This window comes from Typopeltis vanoorti, chromosome 25 (assembly GCF_054136105.1).
Source record: "Typopeltis vanoorti isolate ZY-2024b chromosome 25, IOZ_Tvanoo_1.0, whole genome shotgun sequence".
In the NCBI taxonomy this organism is placed as follows: domain Eukaryota; kingdom Metazoa; phylum Arthropoda; class Arachnida; order Uropygi; family Thelyphonidae; genus Typopeltis; species Typopeltis vanoorti.
Window position 1 is genome coordinate 47,634,618 of NC_143573.1, and position 25,228 is coordinate 47,659,845.

Here is a 25,228-nt window from a genome sequence, read left to right on the forward strand (position 1 = left end):
TGTACAATTTGCGTAAAGAAAAGCGTGCGGAAATGGAAAAATTGCGATGTGGCCAGAACTAGAGACCGAAGCTTTAAAATGGGTGCAAAAATCAGCAAAATGGCATTGCCATTTCAACAAAAATGATTCGTACACATGCAGTCAAAGTAGCCTGTGAGTGTAACATCGAAGATTTTAAAGGTGGTGCATCACGGTGTTACCGTTTCATGAAACACAGTGGACTTTGTATGCGTACAAAAACAAAAAAATCAATCAAAAAATGCCAAAAGAATATGAAGACAAAATTATTTCTATATTATAAGAAATTAATGATGATAGAGAAGAGTCAGATGACAGTGACATGGGTTTTGCAGGTTTCTGAAAGGTCAGTTTACTATTAACACATTTGCTGTCAACTACGAGTATACTCGTAGTTGGTAAACCAGCCACACAAGCCAGCTACGAGTATACTCGTATGATGCTTACCGCCGGCAACGAGATTACTGTACTAACCTTGAAGAAGTGAAAATGCTTGGCTTGTGGAGGTAGCATCAATACTGTGTATTCTCATAGATAGTATATGCTCTGCACAAGCCAACTATGAGTATACTCGTATGAAGCTTACCGTCGGCAATAAGATTACCGTACTTACCTTGAAGAAGTGAAATTGCTCGGTGTCGTGACGTTCTATTTTCATGTTGTGTTCTAATTTACCATCTAGTTTCAAGTCACTCTTATAAATAAAATAACTAATTGCGAATTGATCACCGATCCAAAAGTAGGGAATTTTATAATTATACTGTGCCACCCTATTTTTAGATTAGCCTATATAAAATAGTAGGATCAATTCTTAATTAAGTTAGCAGTCTTCTCATTAGGCCGAATCATTTATTATTATTCTACTTGGGGCACCCGCAAGATTCGAATTTTTTATGAACGGTGCAATAAAAGGGAGTTCAGGCAAACACAATATTTAGATTAACAAAATAAAACATTTAATATACGATATAATATAGCAAATACACGAATTCTACTTTTAAATGAAACAATACAAATAACTTAATACATCTTGCTAAGTCACTCATTCCAATTCAATGTTCTAAACTTTAACATACAATTCACTGCTTCAAAATTATAAATTTTCTTAATTCAAGTTAATAAAACAAAACTTCTCATTTGATCAGTCTGCACTCATCTATCAGTTGTACGTAATGTTTAAATTCACAGCAGGCACTAATCAAGGTAGACATTATTCCAAGCAAACTTATTCCGGACCTTGAACTTCAAAGATACGCTATAGTTAATGTTAGAATAAACAAACATGTATGACTACTCTTACCAGATACAATCTTCAATACATCAATTTATTGCGAGCACACTTATGAATTAACTTATTTCAGCTAGCGGAACACATTAAATAAAATTCTCCAACGCTTTAACTGAACTACTGTTAATCGCGCTTCACTACTCTAAAAAAACAGCAATAAGGTACTGATATCCTTCCTTGTTTACTTTTCTACAACAAGTTAAGTTCATTATATTCTTCTCAGGGCAACACAGAATTAAGACGTAATCCAAGATTAACTGGAACTAATCAGAATTTCCCATTGAATGTCCAGTTCTTTATTTATCCGATTACGACATCAATTTTCCTCTACAACAACAGCTGATTTCACTTGCAGCTGAGTATATGATTCACTACGTTTTTGCTCACTTCTAAATACTCTTCTCATGAATTTCTGCCCTAAAGAATATATAATTTTCTTTCACTTTTTTTTTTTGTATCCTACCTTCCTTCAGGCTCCGCAAAACTCCCTCCTTTTCTCTAATTAAATTTCTTATTGCCTTTCCTTTCTCCTTTTCTCTCCAAGGTCACGCACTCTTCGACTCGTGCTTGTTTATTTCATGCGTCTCCATGACAACGCATGAACGTAAACATTTCGCTAATGTAATACAACGCTCCTACTCTTACATAAGTGATTACATAACATTAAATTTTCACAAATAAGAATAAACAGAATATTTGAGCTACTTAATCAGCTCTTTCATTACGTATACAATTATTTATAATACACTTTTCGTTACTTTACATATATATTTTAGTTATCATAAATTTCTACACATATTATTATTTAATAAATTAATAGTAGGTTAAGTTTAGAATAAATATTTAAATAGTAATCCTTAATTAAGGAACAATAAATAATCCTTATACAAATTATGATTAATACATAATAAGCAATGTTAAATGTGAATGAAAAAAAATAAATTACACAATATAGTTTCATTCACAATTTAACACTCGGCATACGGGAACAGACTATGCCGAAGTAGCGTGGTAGCGAATGTGTTAAAAATTAGCTATTATTTTATCCATTTTTTTTTTTTAAATCATAGTTTAAAGTTTAGGTTTTTTCCAGAAAATTGTATTAAATTTCTTGGGTGCGTCTTATACACTGGAAAATACGGTAATTTTTTTCATGTAGTACTATCATATCCTCATATCATTTCATGTAGTACTATCACCATGATGATAAAAAAGTAGGACATATTTCTTCATTATAAGGCCAGATCACAAAAGCATTGTCTATATAACAAATCCAAAATGAAGGGTAAGAATGTATAAATGAGAACAGAATGTTTTCTAAATGTTCTAAATAGAAGTTTGCAAGCATGGGAGAGAGAGTAGACTACCCATGGCAGTTCCTTCAACTCAAGTGTAAAACTTATTTTGACAAAGAAAATATTCAGAGTGAGTAACAAAGTTGAATACCACTACATTCTGTAGAAATGCTTCTGAAAGCAGATGTAGTGTACCCTCTAGAGGTACATTAGTGAAATGAGATTCTATATCAAAGCTAACCATTAGATCAGTTGGTAGTAGGGAAACATTATTCACTTGATCTAGAAAATCGGATGAATTTTTTATGAAGGAGCAGGAATTGCAAATCTGAGCTTACAACAAATAGTTTTTCTACTGTGTCTCCATCTAGGCTTACAACTTCAGTAGTGAGTTTAGTTTTCTGAGTTCCTCCTCCCTGACACCTCTCAACATTGTCTCCACTAAAATTATTTTAGATGGAATGGGAAAATTTACAAGGAGATATCTGGCCTTGCAATGAAGAGCCCTCTGTCTCCTCCATGTGCTACCTTATTCATGGAAAAACAAATCAATCCAATATAGCAAATGCTTATATTCTTAAGGGGCACCCCTGGTATTAAAAACATCAGCTTTTCCTGTAATTTATATGAATAAAAATTAAAACAGAAATAATATATATATTCAAACATACCTTAAAAGTTTAACATAAATAATGTATATTCAGACATACCTTGGAGAAGATCTTTGTGTTCATGTCTTGTTAACTTTAAAATTTTTTTTTGAAACATTTTGTAAACCAAATAACCAAAGAAAATTTTCCAAAACATAAAATAATAATTATTATTTTTTTATGGCTATTTAGTTATTTTTGTTTAGGAGTCCCCCTTTTATAATGTCATTGGCTTTTTTACTCAAATTTTATGGCATTACCGATGTTTTATATAGACAGACATCATACTTCCTTCCTTTAACAGCAGATGAATGTATATCGCCACACGCAGGGATGCTGCTGAATAAAAAGACACCAGCAACATCCTACAAAGGTATGTCTGAATTATTCCTCCTATATATTCTTCATATATCTGTCTATTTAAACCTTAGTAATGCCTAAAATTTGAGTAAAAAGCCAATGACATTATAAAAGGGGCACTCCTAAACAAAAATAGGCTATATAGCCATAAAAATAATATTTACTTAGAGGGGTAACATAGGAATTTTCCCAGAAATAATATCTATAAAATAATAAATTTACCATATATCCAAAATGGGGTGCTTAAGGGTCAAAGCTGTATAACTGAGAGGAGACCTCCACATATCCTTTAAAGGAATGCGGAGAACCGACCAGGGCTTCTGACCTAATGTCCAATCCTCACCTTCTCGTGGTGCACCCTGTTGGGTATCTACTTTGATACTGAACGAACGAGGATGGGCTGGCAATTTGGGATTTAGCCGACCAAATTGTATTCTTATTGGTTAAACCAAAATAAAAAATGATGGTACAGCATGACAAAATTTCATGCCGGCTGGGGCGTCGCCCGGTTAAACAAGGCCCCCGTTGTTTTCGCCAGGGAACCCGGGTGAACAGCGAAAAGTCAGCTACTGGAACAAATCTGAAAACAAACCCCAACTCAACATCACCAGAGTTAAAGATCGGTACTATCAACGTAAGAAGCCTGAATGGCAAAGAAATGGAGCTAGCTGAGGAATTAGATAAGTACCAGATCGACATAATAGGGGTGACTGAAACAAAAAAGACCAAAACTGGTGAGATCTTTCTGAGCAATAAATACAAAATGTTATATTCAGGCAATAACAATCAAGGAAAAGAAGGAGTAGCCATAGTATTCAACACAAAATACGAGGCTAATCTTCTTGAATGGCAGTCAGTCTCAAGTAGAGTAATGTGGGCAAATATGAGAATGGGGAACTGGACAATGAGACTTATTTGTGCCTATGGTCCCACAGAAGGTTCTACTAAGGTAGAAGTGGAGGAATTTTTTGAGGCTTTAGAAAAAGCAACTGACACAATGAAAAAGGAAAAGTTGGTCCTTGTTGGGGATCTAAATAGTAGAGTAGGAAATGATTGTGAGACATACAAAAATATTTTGGGAAAATTTGGAGAAAAGAGCAAAGTTAATAATAATGGCAAATATCTGTTGGATTTCTGCTCAGGACATGGACTGGTTATTACTAACACCATGTTCCAACATAAAAATGTGCACAAATTCACATGGAGAGCAGAGGCTAGGAATAAGAAAAGTCTCATTGACTATGTTATTGTTGATAGTGATGTTTTCTCCCTGGTGCAGGACACCAGAGTGTACAGAGGATTTGAAATTGGAAGTGATCACTATTTAGTCTTGAGCAGGATAAAATTGAATTTCATATTGAAAAGAATAACATGTAAGAAAGTTTTAAAGCGAATAAAAGTTGAGCAGCTCTCAGATGTAAACTGTAGACTAAAATACAGAAATATTATTGAAAAGAAAATGAAAGAGTTTGAGAATAGGAATCAAACCTTGGAGATTCAGTGGCAAACTCTGAAGGAAACATTGATTGATTCTGCCAGAGAGGCATGTGGTGAGGTTGTGTGCAAAGATAAAAAAATCAGAACTCCCTGGTGGACACAGGAAGTTAAAGAGGCAGTGAAGGAAAAGAAGAAAGCATATCAAAAGTTCCTGGCAAATAAGTCAGCTTTTACTCTTACAGAATACAGAGACAAATGTAAGAAAGCTAAACAGTGTGTAAAACTAGCTAAACAAAAGTCATGGGAGGACTTTGGCAAGAATATAGAAAATAAATATCAAGAAGGTGGCAAAATATTCTGGAGGTTGTTGAAGAAGCTTAGGAATGGAGGAAAGAGTGCTGTAAAAGGAATTAGAGATGATAAAGGAGAAATGATAACAGGAGAAAAAGATATCCTTGAAGTATGGAGTAATTACTTTGAAAAACTGCTAAATGAAACAAGCAGTGATGACAGCAGTGGTAAAAAAACACTGACCAGTCATGCAATCAGGAATACATATCTATACTTGAAGTAGAAAAAGCCATCAAAGGCTTGAAATGTGGAAAGGCAGCAGGAGTAGATGATATTCGACCAGAAATGCTGAAGTATGGTGGTATAAGAGTCTTACAGTGGCTGCACTGCATAGTTCAGGAAGCCTGGACAGAGGGACGAATTCCCGATGATTGGAGTAGAGCTCTCATAGTACCCATATATAAAAAGGGAAATAAAACTGAATGTGAGAATTACAGAGGTATTTCCCTACTGAGTGTTCCTGGCAAGATCTATGCAAGTATACTTGAGAAACGGTTGAGAAGAATTGTGGAAGAAAAGCTTGGTGAAGAACAAGCTGGATTCAGGCCAAATAGAGGCTGTCAGGATCAGATCTTCACTTTACGACAAATAGTCGAGAAAGCATGGGAATATAACAAAGATCTGTATTTAAGTTTTGTCGATTTGGAAAAGGCATATGACAAGGTGCCAAGAGAGAAGCTATTCAATACGCTGCAGTTATATGGTGTCAATGGGGCATTATATCAAGCAATACTTAGTCTTTATTTGAGTTGTGAGTCAGCAGTTAGAATTGAAGGAAGTACAGGAAGATGGTTTAATGTTAAATCTGGTGTGAGACAAGGATGTACATTATCCCCTCTGTTATTCATTATCTATATGGATCACATTATGAAGGAATGTGGTATTAAACCTGATATCAAAATTGGAGATGTTAATGTCAGCTCTTTGCTTTATGCGGATGATGTTATACTCCTAAATAAATCCGCTACAAGTCTGCAAGATTCTCTGACTAAATTGAATAGCTGTTGTAATAGATATGGTATGAAGGTCAGCAATAAAAAGACAAAGACAATGAAAATAGGCAGAATCATTGAAAATGTCAACTGTGTTGTGAATGGAGAACCTGTGGAACAAGTAAAACATTTTAGCTACTTAGGCACAATTTTTACGGAAGATGGTAAACTAAATATAGAAATAGACAACAGAATCAGCAAAGCTGGTATCGTGGGAAGTCAACTGAATAAATTCATATGGAATAAGAAAGAAATTAGTCGGAACACTAAATTAGCTGTATACAAAATTGTGTTCAAACCAATTTTAACTTATGGATCTGAGAGCTGGGTCAGAAGTAAAACACTTGACCAAAGACTAGAGACCGCAGATATGAGAGTCCTGAGAAAGATTAGAGGCGTGAACAGATGGCATCAATGGCAATATCATATTAAAAATGAGGATATTAGGAAAGAACTTGACATTGTCAGCATCCAGGAATGCGTTAGCAGAGCTAATCTCAGATGGTATGGTCACTTAAATAGAATGGGAGAGGAAAGATTAGCAAAACAAGTGTTCTCTGCCAGGTTGGCAGGAAAACGACCCAGAGGAAGACCAAGATATAGGTGGATTGATACGGTACAAAGTGCCTTAGACGATAGAAATATAAGATCTGATAATGTTGGAGTCTTGACAAGTAACAGACTGGTTTGGAGGAAAATTGTAGATAGGAAGTTAGTAATGATGTAATTTTTTCATGTAGTACTGTCATATCCTGTACACCCCTTGAGGGTACATGGCAGGAATTTGATGATGATGATGATATATCCAAAATACATATAAAGCGTTTTTTTACATTACATTTTTAAACACACAGAGTACAAATTAGTTTTCACTATAAATCACAAACTGACTATACTTTTAGAACCTACCAAATTTCACTCTCACAAGAAAATATTGGAATACCACAATGGTATACAAATTTCCTTGTCAATGTGATTGCAAGTCACATTGACAAGGAAACTTACACTGACATTGAGACTTATACAGGCTCAATCATTAGATTGCTATGTTCATTACTAAAAGAACATTTTTGTGACTGTAACATCTCCATTTCCAAATATCTAAACAATATGAAGAAAAAATCAAATATTGGTAAAACTGAAACTGCAATCCACGTGTTTGAACAGAACCAAATTCCTCAAACAAAAATGCTACCACACTTGACCTTCAAAATAACAAAACCATGTTAAGAATTTCTGAAACCATGACTATAAGATGAGACAGTAAGTCCATTAATGTCCATTGCCCCTATCTGATTTCAGTGAATTGGAAGCTCCATCATATTCAAATTAATGTGAGATTTCCACGAATGAGCAATGGCTAAAAAAAAAAACCAACACAACCATAAAAGTGACTTTGCCTTTTTAATCTATTTCCTCCTAGTGCTTTTCACACTTCTGAAGACAACCCCTAAGTAAAAACAGCTCATACACCATAAGGCACATTTTTATTTTGTTCATTCATTTTTCATGGTTGTCCAATTATGTCACTACAGTATGTATTCCTCTGATTTTAAGAATGTTCTATATATTTTTATCTATTTTATCTACAGTTTGGTCTTAAATTCCTTCAGTAACATATTATCCTTTTATGAGTTTGATTCTCTTGTAATTTATTATTATTTTATGAGTTTATGATTTTGAAGACAATGACATGTCTTCAAAATGTACGTTCCATGAAAATGTTAATAAGACATGAACACGAAGACCCTCCAGAAGCTCTGTCTAAACAAGCATCATTTATGTCATTATACTTTTAAGGTATGTCTGAATATATATCATTTATGTTTTAATTTTTATTAATATAAATCACAGGAGAAGCCAGTGTTTTTATACAATGAGTTTCCTTTAAGAATATAAGCATTTGCTATATTATATTGCATTTGTATTTTAGAGGAGAAATTTTAGATGAAGAAATTTCAGAAAATTAGCATCTTGTAAAAACATTTCTTCACATCACAGCCTTCAATTTGGTGGAGATATGTGGATGATGTCTTTATCATCTGGAAATACAGTGCTGCTGAATTGGACAATTTTCTTTCGTCTATCGACTACTTCCACCAAAAAATTAATTCACTTTGGAACTTAAAAAAGATGAAAAACTAGCTTTCCTAGATGTGTTCATTTCCAAAAAAAAACCCAAAGGAGGTTTCTCTCTTAGTGTATACTGCAACCCACTCATAATAGGTCATTATCTATGTTCAGCCTCATTACACCATATATCACAAAAACTAGGTATTATATATACGGTCATACCTCTGTTAATGTTACCTCTGGTAACGAAGCCTTGATATAACGAAGTCCGCAATTTCAAGCCCCATTTTACGTAAAAATATTAAAATTTTAAGGTCAATGCCTAGCAATCATCTGATTGGCGAACAACAGTGACTCGTCATGTACTCCCAAGCTGTGGGTGTGTCTGTTTTAACAGTTTCGCGCACCATCCATGTAATTTAGTCATTGCTTACACTTACACCACAAAAAAGTGTGGTGCATTGCAATAAATGACGTTTGTTCTCTGATAGCATTATTGTAGATTTTGTAAATATTAATATTTAGTTAAAATGTCAGAATCAAGGAAAAGAAAAGCAATTTCTTTAGAAACTAAATTAAATATCGTACAACGTGTTGAAAGGGGGTGAAAGAAAAGCCAATGTGGCACATTCTTTAGGATTAGCACAGTCAACTTTAACAACCATACTTACTTAGTCAATCAGAAAAAATAAATAGTCTGCTCAGAATTGTACAGATGCCACAGCAGCAAAATTAACTAGCTTAAGGAGTCCAATTTTAGAAAAATTGGACATCCTACTGATCTTAATAGTTGGTTAGACACATGCATTCCTGTCAAAGTTGTTTTTCTTCCAGAAAACACTACTTCCCTGATTCAACCGATGGATCAGGGAGTAACAGCAACATTTAAAGCTTATTATCTGTGTGGTACATTAAGCAATTTAATTGAACTAGAAGATAAAGAGCAAATGTCAATTAAAACTTTTGGAAAAACTACACCATTAAAGACACAATTGAAAACATTAATAGCTCTTTGAAAGAAGTCACTCAGAAATGCATATTTCTGAGTGACTTCAGAAAAGATAAAATAATGCTTTGGTGCAATTATGGGCAGAAGTTGTACTAGAAGAAGAAAATAACATTCAGGAGATTAGAAATTAAATTATCCAGAAGGCTCAATCAATAGGTTTCGAAAATGTCAATGAAGAGGATGTAAGAAATTTATTAAATGAAGATGATGATGGATTTTCAGTGGAAGATTTAGAAAAACTTGTTAACAATGAAGCCAAAGAAAATGAAGATGAAATTAAAGAAGCTCCTACCAAAAAAAGTGTTAGCAACCAAGGTTTCGAAAATGTCGATGAAGAGGATGTAAGAAATTTATTAAATGAAGATGATGATGGGTTTTCAGTGGAAGATTTAGAAAAACTTATTAGCAATGAAGCCAAAGAAAATGAAGACGAAATTAAAGAAGCTCCTACCAAAAAAGTGTTAGCAACCAAAGATTTAAAAAAGTGCTTGAATGACATTCAAAACGTATTACATTTTTCAGTGAAAATGTTCCTGATTTAGGAAGAAGTGTTATTGTTAACCGATCAGTGTTAAATGCAATAAATCCATATAGGCAATTGTTAAATGAAAGAGGAAAAAAGCATAAACAATCAACTTTAGATTCATATTTTAAAATGTTGTGATTTTATCTTTGTTAGGTATGTAATATTAACTTTTTATTTAATAAAGCTTTTCTTTTTTCAAAAAAAAAAGTCTTTTATTTTCTTTACATATGAACGTATCCCTATAATGAGCATAATATTTTTACCTCTGAGAATGAAGTTTCACTTAACAAAGTAATTTCGTGGAATGCATCCTCTTCGTTAATCGAAGTATGACTGTATGCTTAAAAAAAAAGATCTCTACGAAGAGATAAATAAAGGAGGAATTACAGTCTCTGTTTCAACTACTAATGAGCGACAGATATTCTAAGGAAATGGTACAAAAAATATTATTCTCTACTCATGCTCCACAATCAAATCCTAACAGTCAACAGAATTTCTGTTTCCATCCTTCATAGTGGTAGACTTTCTCACAAGATCACCAGTCTTCTCAAAATCTCACCACATGAGTAGCTTTCAAACCCATTTTGACTATACGAAGTTTGCTGCATTCACCTAAAAGCCACAACCTTTTCTACATCCTGGAGTTAATAATATTCCATGTCACCAACAACAGAGCTTAGGCCAAGGTTTTATCCCATTAGAACACTGAATGGAATAAAAGCTCTATGCCTTACACAAAAGACAACCTCACTTTTCACAACATAAAAAAATAAAAAATAAAATAAAATAAATTAAAGATGTCCATGCAGTTAGCCTAGTGGCTGTGCACTTCACAACCATATGACTGGGGAAGGAGTGTCCTAGGTTTGATTCCCATCGATGACGTGAGGAGCTGAAAGATCTTCCTCAGCCATAGCCATGTTAGCCAGTCTTGGGCGTGGACAGTAGGGTTTTTTCCAAAGTTTATCCTGGGTTTTTCATCCTGCAAAGCAGGCAAAGTGGCCTTGAGAACTCAACACTACAGACATAGGATACACCGAGGAGTGGGGCTGACCACCTTATCCTGTGAACGGTTTGAGATCCAATGATTAATAAACCCTCGACACCGCAAAGTAAAAGAGAGGAAGATGAGATGAGATGAGAAAATTAAAGATGCCAAGAAATTCTATTCTTGGTTATATTTACATGCAAACTTTGTTTTCCTACACTTGAATAGATGATTAAACTAAGAATATAATTTCTTTGCAACTTTAATTTATGGCATAACCAAGTAAAAAGAGTTTCAATAAAAGAATCTACTATAGGATACAGCGGGATATCATCTGTTCACAAGACATGCTCAATAGGAACCAAGAAATGATCCTGTTTGATATTTGGAAATCACTCACTTTAACTTTACAGCAAACTATCTTACTATCTTTTCAGCCAATTATCTTATAGGTGAATAATAGCCAGTTCACACATTCCACGTGGTTTCTGTTTTCAACTTATACTGTAATGGTTCCTACATGTTCTGTATGTTTTTAATAGTATTTTTTATCTTAACTAAGACGAACCACAAGTATTTCTGGCAAAATGAGTAAGTTATCATATTTCATATTATTACAGACAAATAAACCACGAATTTCTCCTTGCAAAATTGATTTTACTGGTTGAAAGTCTACATATTCATCAAGTATGCTATCTTATTCATGTTTTCCTACACTTGAATAGATGATTAAACTAAGAATATAATTTCTTTGCAACTTTAATTTATGGCATAACCAAGTAAAAAGAGTTTCAATAAAAGAATCTACTATAGGATACAGCGGGATATCATCTGTTCACAAGACATGCTCAATAGGAACCAAGAAATGATCCTGTGTGATATTTGGAAATCACTCACTTTAACTTTACAGCAAACTATCTTACTATCTTTTCAGCCAATTATCTTATAGGTGAATAATAGCCAGTTCACACATTCCACGTGGTTTCTGTTTTCAACTTATACTGTAATGGTTCCTACATGTTCTGTATGTTTTTAATAGTATTTTTTATCTTAACTAAGACGAACCACAAGTATTTCTGGCAAAATGAGTAAGTTATCATATTTCATATTATTACAGACAAATAAACCACGAATTTCTCCTTGCAAAATTGATTTTACTGGTTGAAAGTCTACATATTCATCAAGTATGCTATCTTATTCATTTTTGAGAATGCATAGGTTGGTTGTTAATCATCATCAAATTCCTGATATGTACCCTCAAGGGGTGCACAAAATATGATACCACTACATGAAAAATTTATATCATTACTAACTTCCTATCTACAATTTTCCTCCAAATAAGTCTGTTACTTGTCAAGACTCCCACATTATCAGATCTTATATTTCTATCATCTAAGGCACTTTGTACCATATCAATCCACATATATCTTGGTCTTCCTCTGGGTCGTTTTCCTGCCAACTTGGCATAGAACACTTGTTTTGCTAATCTTTCTTCGCCCATTCTGTATAAGTGACCATAACACCTGAGATTAGCTCTGCTAATGCATTCCTGGATGCTGACAATGTCAAGTTCTTTCCTAATATTCTCGTTTTTAATATGATATTGCCATTGATGCCATCTGTTCACGCCTCTAATCTTTCTCAGGACTCTCATATCTGTGGTCTCTAGTCTTTGGTCAAGTGTTTTACTTCAGACCCTGCTCTCAGATCCATAAGTTAAAACTGGTTTGAATATACACTGTCTTGTATATACAGCTAATTAAGTGTACGGGCTAATTTCTCTCTTATTCCATATGAATTTATTCAATTGACTTTCTACCATACCAGCTTTGTTGATTCTGTTGTCTATTTCTATATTTAATTTACCATCTTCAGTGAAAATCGTGCCTAAGTAGCTGAAATGTTTTACTTGTTCCACAGGTTCTCCATGCACAACACAGTTGACATTTTCAATGATTCTGCCTATTTTCATTGTCCTTGTCTTTTTATTGCTGACCTTCATACCGTATGCCTCTTTAACTTCCTGTGTCCACCACGGAGTTCTAATTTTTCTATCCTTGCAGACAACTTCACCACATGCCTTTCTGTCTGAATGAATCAGGGTTTTCTTCAAGAAATTCACTGAATCTCCAAGGTTTGGTTCCTGTTTTAAACTCTTTCATTTTTCCTTCAATTTTCTTTGTATATTTTAGTCTACAGTTCACATCTGAGAGCTGCTCAACTTTTATTCGCTTTAAAACTTTCTTACATGTTATTCTTTTCAATATGAAATTCAATTTTATCTTGCTCAAGACTAAATAGTAATCACTTCCAATTTCAAATCCTCTCTACACTCCGGTGTCCTGCACCAGGAAGAAAACATCACTATCAACAATAACATAGTCAATGAGACTTTTCTTATTCCTAGCCTCTTCTCTCCATGTGAATTTGTGCACATTTTTATGTTGGAACATGGTGTTAGTAATAACCAGTCCATGTCCTGAGCAGAAATCCAACATATATTTGCCATTATTATTAGCTTTGCTCTTTTCTCCAAATTTTCCCAAAATATTTTTGTATGCCTCACAATCATTTCCTACTCTGCTATTTAGATCCCCAACAAGGACCAACTTTTCCTTTTTCATTGTGTCAGTAGCTTTCTCTAGAGCCTGAAAAAATTCCTCCACTTCTACCTTAGTAGAACCTTCTGTGGGACCATAGGCACAAATAAGTCTCATTGTCCAGTTCCCCATTCTGATATTTGCCCGAATCACGCTACTTGACACTGCCTGCCATTCAAGAAGATTAGCCTCGTATTTTGTATTGAATACTATGGCTACTCCTTCTTTTCCTTGATTGTCATTGCCTGAATATAACATTTTGTATTTATTGCTCAGAAAGATCTCACCAGTTTTTGTCTTTTTTTGTTTCAGTCACCCCTATTATGTCGATCTGGTACTTATCTTATTCCTCCGCTAGCTACATTTCTTTGCCATTCAGGCTTGTTATGTTGATACAACCGATCTTTAACTCTGGTGATGTCGAGTTGGGGTGTGTTTTCAGATTTGTTCCATAAGAATCTGTTGTTTCAAGGATACTTGCAACATAAGGCTGAATGATATAATCACGTAATCACAAGAAAGATGTTTATTTAACCAAATATTTCGGTCTGGAAATAGCAGACGATGGTCTGCTATTTCCAGACCGAAATATTTGGTTAAATAAATATCTTTCTTGTGATTACGTGATTATATCATTCAGATTTGTTCCAGTAGCTGACTTTTCGCTGTTCGCTCTGGTTCCCTGGCGAAAACAACGGGGGCCTTGTTTAACCAGGCGACGAAAGTATAGGAGATGAAAAAAAGTATGTCTTAGCTTTACCAATTAGTTTGTTTCTAAGTAATACCAACAACTGAAAGTCTGTCCAACCTGCTGTTTCTCTGAGTTTCTCAATATAAGTAAAAAAAGATAACACATCATCAGAGTCTTCTCCTGAAAATTGGGGAACTACTTGTTGGGGATTCACACTTCTAAAAAATTCACTGTCTTCCATCTCTGAATTTGAAGTAACAGCCATAGTGATAAATAAAGTATTAATTTAATTAATACAATTCTTTAATTTCAAAAAAAAAAAAAAACTTTGTCCTTGCCTGATTTCAGATTACAACCAGTTCATTGTGATTTACTTAATTTACTTTCTATATTTCAGGGAGTAATTCACCAATTATTATTATAAAGTTATCTCTCAATTTACCGCTGTTAAATTACTTTCTATCAATTAAATCACATCCTGTCGACTGCGCCATTTTGTCGTGACGTGTTCTCTTGACGTTCGATTCCGCCATCTTGCTAAAAGTCACTTTCACCTAAATAAACACAACTAATTGTAAATTGATCACTAATCCAAGGGTAGAGAAATTTCTATTATACTGCGCCACTCTATCCTTAGATAAGTCTATATGAAATAGTACGATCAATTCAAAGTGAGTTAGCAGTCTTTTCATTCTTTCAGGCCGAAGTATTTATTTTCTTTCTGGGATTCCCGCTAGATTCGAATTTTGTGAACGGTGCAGTAAAAAGAAATTCAGGCAAACACAATATTTAAATTAACAAACAAAACATTTAATATATGGTTATATAACAAATACATGAATTCCACTTCTAAATATGACAACTCAGTCAAGTTAGTACATCAGGTCAAGTCATTCATATTAATTCAATCTTCCAAACTTTCACATACAAATTTACAGTTTCAGAATCACAGAGTTTCTTTACTCAATTTATTACAATAGAATTTCTTATTTAATCAGTTTCCATGTATCTCTCAGCTACATTCTATGATTAACTCATAACAGGCACTAACCACGGTAGATATCATCTCAATGTAACTATATTTTCAACTCTCAGCCTCGATGATATGCTACAGTTAATGTTAGAAACAGCGCAACGGAACTAATACTTAAATCTTCATACACCGAAATAAACTAATATGACTGTCCTTACCAGAAATAATCTTCAGTACTTCCAATATTTTGTGAGCACACTTTCAAATTATATTTATTACACTTACGAAACACATTTATAAGGATTCTCCAAGGTTATAACTAAAACATTATTAATCACGCTTTATAATTCCAGACAACAACTATAGGGTACATTAATTATTCTTGTTTATCACTCATCAACTAGTTAAACTCCGTACAATTCCTTTTATGGTAGTATAGAAATAAGTCGTAATTCAAGACTGACTGGATTTATTCAGAATTCATTGAATGTCCAGTTCTCTAAATTATCCGATTACGGCATTAAGTTCCTTTTATTACCACTGCTGATTTTGCTTTCAGCCAACTATAAGATTCATCCACTCAACTCCTACCCTTAAGAACCTTTTATTTACTTCTATTTCTCTAGTTTACTCCTTGCTACCTTTTAGTTCCAAAATTCCGTTCCGACTCCCCTACTACGTATATATTTTCTCTTCTTATTTTGCCCACGCTCCCTTCACTCGCGCTCGTTTATTTCATGCGTTTCTATGACAACCGATAAACGTAAACATTCTCGCGAATGTTACATTAGGCTATACAACTACATTCAGTTATTACATAACGTTAAACTTTCACAAAAAAGAATAAATAGAATATTTGCATTTCAATAAGTGCGTAGTTAAATTACAAATACAAGTTCTTATAATATTGACATAACAATAAATAAAATAACTTAATAATATTTAATACAGAATCTATTTACCATTAACACATTTCTTTGATTAAATAATTAAATAATTGATATAATTAAGGCAGTTATATGATATCAATTATAATTTATGTTATTTACATTAAATAATGTTTACAAATATAGTTCTTGTGACGGAAAATCATGTTGGATTCTGAATCAAATAACATTTATTCTAATTTCTACATAATCAGAATCCAACACTGTTCGCTCTGGTTCCCTGGCGAAAACAACGGGGGCCTTGTTTAACCAGGTGACACCCCAGCCGGCATGAAATTTTGTCATGTTGTACCATCATTTTGTATTTTGGTTTAACAATAGGAATACAATTTGGTCAGCTAAATCCCAAATTGCCAGCCCATCCTCGTTCGTTCAGTATCCAGGTAGATACCTAACAGGGTGCAACACGAGAAGGTGAGGATTGGACATTACGTCAGAAGCCCTGGTCGGTACTCCACATTCCTTTAAAGGCTATGTGGAGGTCCTCTCTCAGTTACACAGCTTTGACCCTTAAGCACAGCTTACTCACTTTAGTAAGGGAATCTTGTAGACTTGTACTGGATTTATTTAGAAGAATAACATTATTTGCATAAAGTAAAGGGCTAAGATTAACATTTCCAATTTTGATATTAGGTTTAATAACACTTTCCTTCATAAACATTATCAGATCTTATATTTCTGTCTTCTAAGGCACTTTCTTATATCAATTCACTTATATCTTAGTCTTTCTCTGTGTCATTTTCCTACCAACCTTGGCAGAGAACACTTGTTTTGGTAATCTTTCCTATCCCATTCTGTTTAAGTGATCATACCAGCTGAGATTAGCCCTGCTAACACATTCCTGGATGCTAACAATGTCAAGTTCTTTCCTAATATCCTCATTTTAAATATGATATTGCCATTGATGCCATCTATTCACACCTCTAATCTTTCTCAGGACTCTCATATCTGTAGTCTCTAGTCTCTGGTCAAGTGTTTTATTTCTAACCTAGCTCTCAGATCCATGAGTTAAAATTGATTTGAACACTGTCCTGTATATACAGCTAAATTAGTGTTCTGACTAATTTTTCTCTTATTCTATATAATTTATTCACCTGACTTCCTACCATACCAGCTTTGTTGATTCTATTGTCTATTTCCGTATTTACCATCTTCATTAAAAATTGTGCTTAGGTAGCTGAAATGTTTTACTTGTTCTCCATTCACAATGCAGTTTATATTTTCAATGCTTCTGCCTATTTTCAGTGGCTTTGTCTTGTTATTGCTGACCTTCATACCAAATCTATTACAACAGTTAATCACTTTAATAAGGGAATCTTGAAGACTTGTACTGGATTTATTTAGAAGAGTAACATTATTTGCATAAAGTGAAGGGCTAAGATTAACATTTCTAATTTTGATATTAGGTTTAATACCACTTTCCTTCATAATGTGATCCATATAGATAATGAATAACAGAGAAAATAATGTGCATCCTTGTCTGACACCAGATTTAACATAAAACCATCTTTCTGTACCTGCTTCAATTTTAACTGCTGACTTAAACTCAGCAGTTAGAACTAAACACTAATAAAGACTAAGTATTGCTTCATATACTGAGCCATTGGCACCATACAACTGTAGTGCTTTGAATAGCTTTTCTGTTGACACTTTGTCATGCCTTTTCCAGCTCTACAAAACTTAAATACAGATTATTGTTATATTCCCATGATTTCTCCACTATTTGTCGTAAAGTCAATATCTGATCCTAACAGCCTCTGTTTGTCCTGAATCCAGCTTGTTCTTCACCAAGCTATTCTTCGACAATTCTTCTCAACCGTTTCTCAAGTATACTTGCATAGATCTTACCAGGAACACTCAGTAGGGAAATACCTCTGTAATTCTCACATTCAGTTTTATTTCCCTTTTTATATATGGGTACTATGAGAGCTCTACTGCAATCATCTGGAATTTGTTTCTCTGTCTAAGTCTTTTGAATTATGCAGCGCAGCCACTGTAAGATTTTTATACCACCATACTTCAGCATTTCAGGTCGAATATCAAATCCTGCTGCCTTTCCACATTTCAGGCTTTTGATGGCTTTTCTACTTTAAGTATGGATATGTATTCCTGAGTGCATGCCTGGTCAGTGTTTTCTTACCACTATGCTCACTGAGTATTTAATTTAGCAATTTTTCGAACTAATTACGCCATACATCAAGGAAATCTTTTTTCCTCCAGTTTTCATATCACCTTATCATCTCTAATTCCTTTTTACAGTACTCTTTCCTCCATTTCTGAGCTTTTTCAACAGCCTCCAAAGTATCTTGTCACCTTCCTGATATTTATTTTCTATGTTCTTACCAAACACTTCCCATGACTTTTGTTTAGCTAATTTTACAGTGTTTAGCTTTCTTACAATTGTCTCTGTATTCTCTAAGAGTGCAAGCTGACTTATTTAGCAGGAACTTTTGATATGCGTTTTTCTTTTCCCTTCACTGCCTCTTTAACTTCCTGTGACCAACAATGGAGTTCTGATTTTTCTATCCTTGCAGACAACCTCACCACATGCCTCTCTTGCTGAGTCAATCAGGGTTTTCTTCAAGGTTTGCCACCGAATCTCCAAGGTTTGGTTCCTGTTCTCAAAATCTTTTCAAATCCTCTGTACACTCTGGTGTCCTGCACCAGGGAGAAAACATCACTATTAACAATAATATAGTCAATTTGATTTTTCTTTTTCCTTGCATCTTCTCTCCATGTCAATTTGTGCACATTTTTATGTTGGAACATAGTTGTCATGAGCAGAAATCCTTTCAGAACAAATGAGAATGGATAATCTCAATCAACCTGGTAATCACCAAGAGTACCAATAATATAAAGAAAAAGAAAAAATAAATAAAAAATCCTGCTTTTCAGCAGAATGTAATTTTAAAAAAATGTGAATCCTATTTTAACTTATATCTTGATTTTTTTTTAATTTGAAAAATAAAAAATGGTAGTTTAGCTAAAATTTTATTGATGTGTAATAAATCAAATGAAATAAAAATTACACCTTCTTGCATATAAACACACAATGTTTTAGACTACATCAAAACATTCTTCGAGATTTAAGAACCTCACTGGAAATTTGTAGATTACACATGTTCAACTGGAAGAATTATAAAAATAACAAAAATAAATTATTATGCTGAATAAACATACCTCCTTGTCCACCTTTTCGAGACTGCATTTCGAAATGGTTAAGATTTTGTCGATTACAAGGAGTTACAAGAGGATTCTGGCCATGAAGTTCTCTAAGAAAATATTGTAATAAAACACTAATAAGCTAAAAAAATATATTTTATAATAATAAATTATTACTAGTAAAACTACACATAAAACTCATTATGTATAGATAGAGGAAAATGGAATTAAAATCCTGAAATACTTTGATTAAATAATCTTTACTAAAATTTCATTTCATTACCTAGTAGTGATATTTTCAACTCTGAATATATCAGTCTGTTCTAACAAGGATAAGCAGCAAAATTATAACATTTGCCATTTTTTATCTCACAAAATTATTCTAAACATAATGAAATAAAACTATCTCCAGAGGAAAATAATTCCTTTCACTATTTTAGTTAATTTATTAATTAATGTAATTAATTACATTAATTGTTGGAACTGAAGCCACATAAATATTATCATTTGAAATCATCTAATCTGCCATGATTATATCTATCTTGTACTTTAAAACTTAAAACAAAGTAAAATAATGTGCTGTCTTTCAATACATTTTCCTGCTATTTTGGCCTCCAGTCCTTTTTATTAACAATTTATTCTCTGGAAAAGTTCGCCTTGCACTCTTGTTAAATTATCATCCAATCACAAATTAGTTCTGCTTACACATCCTGGAATATTAAGGATGAACCTTTCGAATATCATGTGGTCTCCATATCTACTATCTTTGATTTACTATTTGACTGAATTTTCCATTCTGCATTTAAAACCTTCTTATAGATGTTTTCAAAATCTGAAAAACTTATATATCATAAATCAAAACCTTATAACAAAACTTTTAATTACAAAAAAACCACAAACACATGCAACATAAAATCAGTATAACTTAACTACACAAATGCTAGCAAGCATATTATTCGCATCACAACTGCAAACAGCATAAAAAACACTAACTATGAAGCTTTCCTTCAATTTTCATAAGCCAACAGTTATCATCCTATATGGACAAAACTTTTGAAATTTCAGTTTATTGTTTTTTACAGAAATTTCTATTCTTTCTTGAGTTCACACAGACATAAAAACTGCTCACTATATGGCACCAACATAAGTCACTCTTCTTTCATCTCAAATCATGGATCACTGAAGAAACATATATCTTTTTGTCATCCAAGACATTTCAATAATTTAATTCCCTTTCTATGTGAAAGTAACAGCAACCTCCACTGAATAAATCACTAAAAACCTTATCAAACAATTTTAGCACTTCAAAACAACTTTGCCTGCTGTATAAATTCTTCAGAAGAAATAACTAAACCCACGTCAACTGTTTGAAATAACTTATCAAACACTGAAACCCTAAGCAAAACAAACTAAACTGGGCCCATTTTCATATGAACTGGAAAACAATAAAGTTCCTTTCAGTTTAACTGAATTAAATACTATATGGATGAATGACTACCAAAAGTTTCACTTATCGTTTAAAGGATATCCTCTTTTAGTGTTCCATTTCTAACTTTTCTTCTAATTTTGTTCAGTCTTCATATACTGAAGACAACAATTCTCCTCCTGTTGTGTTCCTTTCCTACTTCCAAACAGCTAAACGCATAGCAACATGCCATAATGTTCTTTTCACTTCTGTGCCTACTTGGAAATGCATTGAGCAACTGCTCAATGCATTTTCAGATTTAAATGACTTAAAGTTAAGAAATTAGTAATGTGGTATTTATAAAGTAGTCAGTTAAACGTTTGTTTATTTTTGTATGTCGAGAGCAAGATTTTTTGCAGTGTTATTCTTATCTTTGACAACTAGTCAAGCTTAGTTATAAAATAAATGTATTTAGATTGAACATTAGTACCAAATTATAATTTTGTATGAATTGTCAAAAGTTGTAATGTTGGTGTTGTTTATCCAAACATGTTATTTACGAAATGATAGGTGAAGAGAAGCAAAAGTCGCCATTATATTATCAGAAACGATTAAACGAACTTCCCTCAGTACATAAAAAATTGAGAATAAAGAACTGTTATAAATTCTAGCTGTTTGATTGTATTGTGAGGAAGAAACTTCATTATTTCAAGTCCAATGCTGGAACAATGAAGTAATGGAGTAAATTAAATACTGATGATTTGCAATACCAAATTCCAACAAAAAGATTGTCGTAAATGGCTGGTGCTCCTTCAATGGCAAACACAGGAATACGATCGACCTGATATTAATAAACCAGAAATGGAGAACCTCAGTTCAACAGTGCAGATCATTCCAAGGAGCTGATATTAATTCGGACCACAGCTTAGTGATTGCAAATATAAGACTAAAACTGAAACCGAAGTACAAAGGAGAGTTCCAAAAAAGCTAGAGACATCTCAAAACTAAATGAAGACAGGCTAAGAACAGCATATCAGAACATATTGGAAACTAAGCTTAAGACCCCAAGTGAAAAACAAAATATAAATACAAGAGCAGAACGACTAACTGCAGTGCTAAAAAAAAAGTAGTAGAGGAAGTCATTCCTGAAAGTGGAAATATCAACAAGAAATGGATAACTCAGGAAACCCTAAAATTGGTACAAGAGAAAAGAGAACTGAAACTTAAAAGATATAATTCAGAGGCAGCAGACGAGTTATGCTGTCAAAAAATGCAATGAAGTACGGAAAGCAGCAAGATCTGATAAAGCCAAATGGTTGGAGGACCAGTGCAAAGACATTGAACAGTACTATGGAGAACACAAAACTAGAGAGGTCTACAAACTTATAAGAAATGTCAATAGGAAGTGGAAAACAAGAACAGTAGCAGTCAAAGATGAAGATGGTAAAGTATTGATGGACAAGAAAGAATTCATACACAGATGAACAAGATATAGCAGCAAACTATATAAAAATCAACTAAATAATACTGCAACAGAAGTAACCAAAGGACTAAAAGCAATCTCTCCACCAGAGATCTTTGAAAATGACATCTTGGAAGAGGAGGTGAATAAGGCTATAAAACATCTCAAGAACAACAAGAGTCCTGGATATGACAACATAATAGGCAAGATGCTAAAATATGGGGGGAGAATCAGTTGTAAAAGAAATGCATAAGCTGTGTAATGAAATATGGAGATCAGGGTATGATCCGAAGAGTGGAAAAATTGGTCTTGGTTGTTCTTCATAAGAAAGGTAGTGCTTTAGAATGCACCAATTACAGAACTATTGCATTAATGAGTCATCTTGGCAAAGTGCTAATGAAAATACTAATAGAACGCCTGAAGGATCATATGGAGGCACATCTTCCTGATGAACAAGTCAGATTTCGAAAAGATCTAAGTACAGTGAAACAAATACTCGTACTAAGACTAATAGCAGAGAAAGCTCGAAGAAAGAACAAAAAGATATACTGCTGTTTTGTGGGCTTCCAAAAAGCATTTGATAATATTGACCAAAATATAACACGGGCTGTCTTGGAATCCTATGGTGTGGGCAATAAATTGATCTGCCTGCTGAAAGATATAAACAGCCAAGCACAAGCAAAAATCAGGATAGCAGGTGCGACTGGAGACTAGTTTACCACTAGTCAAGGCACAAGACAAGGGGACCCAATATCACCAATCATCTTCATCACACATCTGGGAAGAACACTACATAAGATTAAAGAAGAAGGTGGAGGCATTTGAATAAATGGCATGAGAATAAACTACCTCTGCTTTGCAGATGACATCGTCCTGATTGAAGAAGATGCAGCAAGGCTGGAACAGACATTACAAACACTATACACAGAAGGAAAAAGATATAGACTAAATGTCAACTTTGAAAAAACTAAAACAATGATATTTGGACAACAGGAGTTACGATAAACTGATTTCAACTGGAAAATGTGGAACACTTCACTATATGACGCATGACTTGTACCCCCCAAAAAAAGAGATAAAAATTAGAATAGCCAGAGCAACAACTATTTTTAAAAGCCATGGACAAAATATGGAAGAACCGAGATATAAACATGCAAACTAAACTGCACATTGTAGAAACCTGTATCTTCAGCAGCGTGCTCTATGAATGTGAGGCCTGGGTACTCCTGAGAGAATCTGAAAGGAGGATATTAGCATTTGAGAGGAAGTGCTATATAAAGATCTTGAGAATAAGCTGGATCCAGATCCGTACAATGAGAAATCTACAGACGAATACAACCAAAAGAAAACCTGATCCAGAAAATGCTGCTGTTTGGGATGACTGAAGGAAAGAACAAAAAAGGAAGACCAAACAGAGAATGGGGTGATGACTGTCAAATGGTGCGGAAACTTTATACACAAACTGAGTCATCTTGCACAAAATATAATGCAATGGAAGAATCATATCAAGATGGCATCAGACACCTACGGGTGTTGGAGCCATGGTTGTTGATGATGATGATAAAAGAGGTAAGTGAAATTAACTAAGATGAAAAGCCAAATGGCTATTTTTCTGGCGAGGTTGATAAGTTAAGGGGATAAAAATCCCTTATTGTTTTTCAGCCAGTAAGTTTGGATCTGCCGACAGTTTGTCGGCATAAAACATTCAGATCATAGTTTTCGATCTTAGTTTCACTTACTGGCTGAAAAACAATAAGGGATTTTTATCCCCTTAACTTAGGTAAGTGAAATTTTTGTAGTCATTAATCCATATAGGATTTAATTCAATTGAAATTGAAAAGGAACTTTATTGCTTGCCAATTCATATAGAAATAGATCCAGTGAAGTTTGTTTTTACTTAGAATTCTCAGTCTGATATGAGATTTCTAACTGTGGATATCATCATCATCTCTAAATCACTTAGGGAATTGAAACAACGTAGATCCGAATATAAATTAACTTATACTTTAATAAATATTTCCGATATTTCGGCAGTGTCACATCGCCATTTTCAAAAGGAACTTACAAAAAGGCAGGTGCACACAGGCACTAACAATACAGTAACTGAGAATGAAGATATGAAGCTATCATTCTCCTAGAAGTCCTGATGGTGCCCTCTGGTGGGCTAAGTAGGCGTTCTTAGTCGTTGGGCTGAAGGTCTGCTGATGTATGCCTCCCAAATTTGGGGCAGTTGCATACAACCAAATTTGTTGAGGTTTGGAGAGTTTCTTAGGGCAGAGGCTAATTCCATAAATAATCTTTCGAATTTATATTTGCTCCGGTGTATTACTGTTGCTTTCTTCCACCGTATTCTGTGGCGAGTATCCAGAGCATGGTCTGCAAGACCAGAATGGCTATACTTGTAAAACCGGATGTAGTCCTTGTGTTCAGAAATTCTGATATTCGCTGTCCTGCCTGTTTGGCCAAAGTACAACAGTTTACAACTGCAAGGGACCTGGTATACACCAGGTGGGTCTAGGGGAAGTGGTTGGTCTTTGGTAGAGCGGATAAGGGATGCCAATTTTCTGTAAGGACTGTAACAGGAGGTGAGGTCATGTTTTTTTAGAATTTTGGTAATTTTTTCAGAGGTGCCTTGGATGTAGGGAATGGTGATGGATTTAGAGTAATCTTTTTTGTGGAGGGGGGGGGAGGAGGGGGGCTGTGGTTTGTAGGTTTTAATATTTTTTGGATTTTTTTGGGGGGGTAGCCATTGGCTGAGAAAGTGTTGAAGATGTGATTTAGTTCAGCGTTAAGGGCTATGTCATTAGAACAGATTAGTTTAGCCCTGTTGTATAGTGTTTTTACCACTCCATATTGTTGTGAGGGGAGGTGGTGGGATTGTTGGTGGATGTATCTGCCTGTATGGGTGGGTTTTCTGTAAACTGAGAAAACCAAAGTTCCATCAGGCTGGCAGGTGACTAGTGTGTCTAGGAAAGGGAGGCCGTTGTTTTCCTCTTTTTCC

The 25,228-nt window shown here is 34.1% G+C and overlaps 1 protein-coding gene across 4 annotated transcripts in view; it reads right to left on the reverse strand.

Annotated features, from left to right (window-relative positions):
- The window catches only part of Cpsf6 (cleavage and polyadenylation specificity factor subunit 6), a 467,838-nt gene that overhangs the window by 337,410 nt on the left and 105,200 nt on the right, over window positions 1-25,228 (reverse strand). For all 4 annotated transcript variants that reach the window (XR_016550513.1, XM_090414582.1, XM_090414580.1 and 1 more), the window contains exon 7: window positions 19,379-19,470. Coding sequence is in view for 3 of the 4 variants with exons in the window: in XM_090414582.1 (XP_090270708.1) it covers window positions 19,379-19,470 (92 nt within the window). In the remaining variant the exon portion in view is untranslated. The remainder of the gene's footprint in view (window positions 1-19,378; window positions 19,471-25,228) is intronic.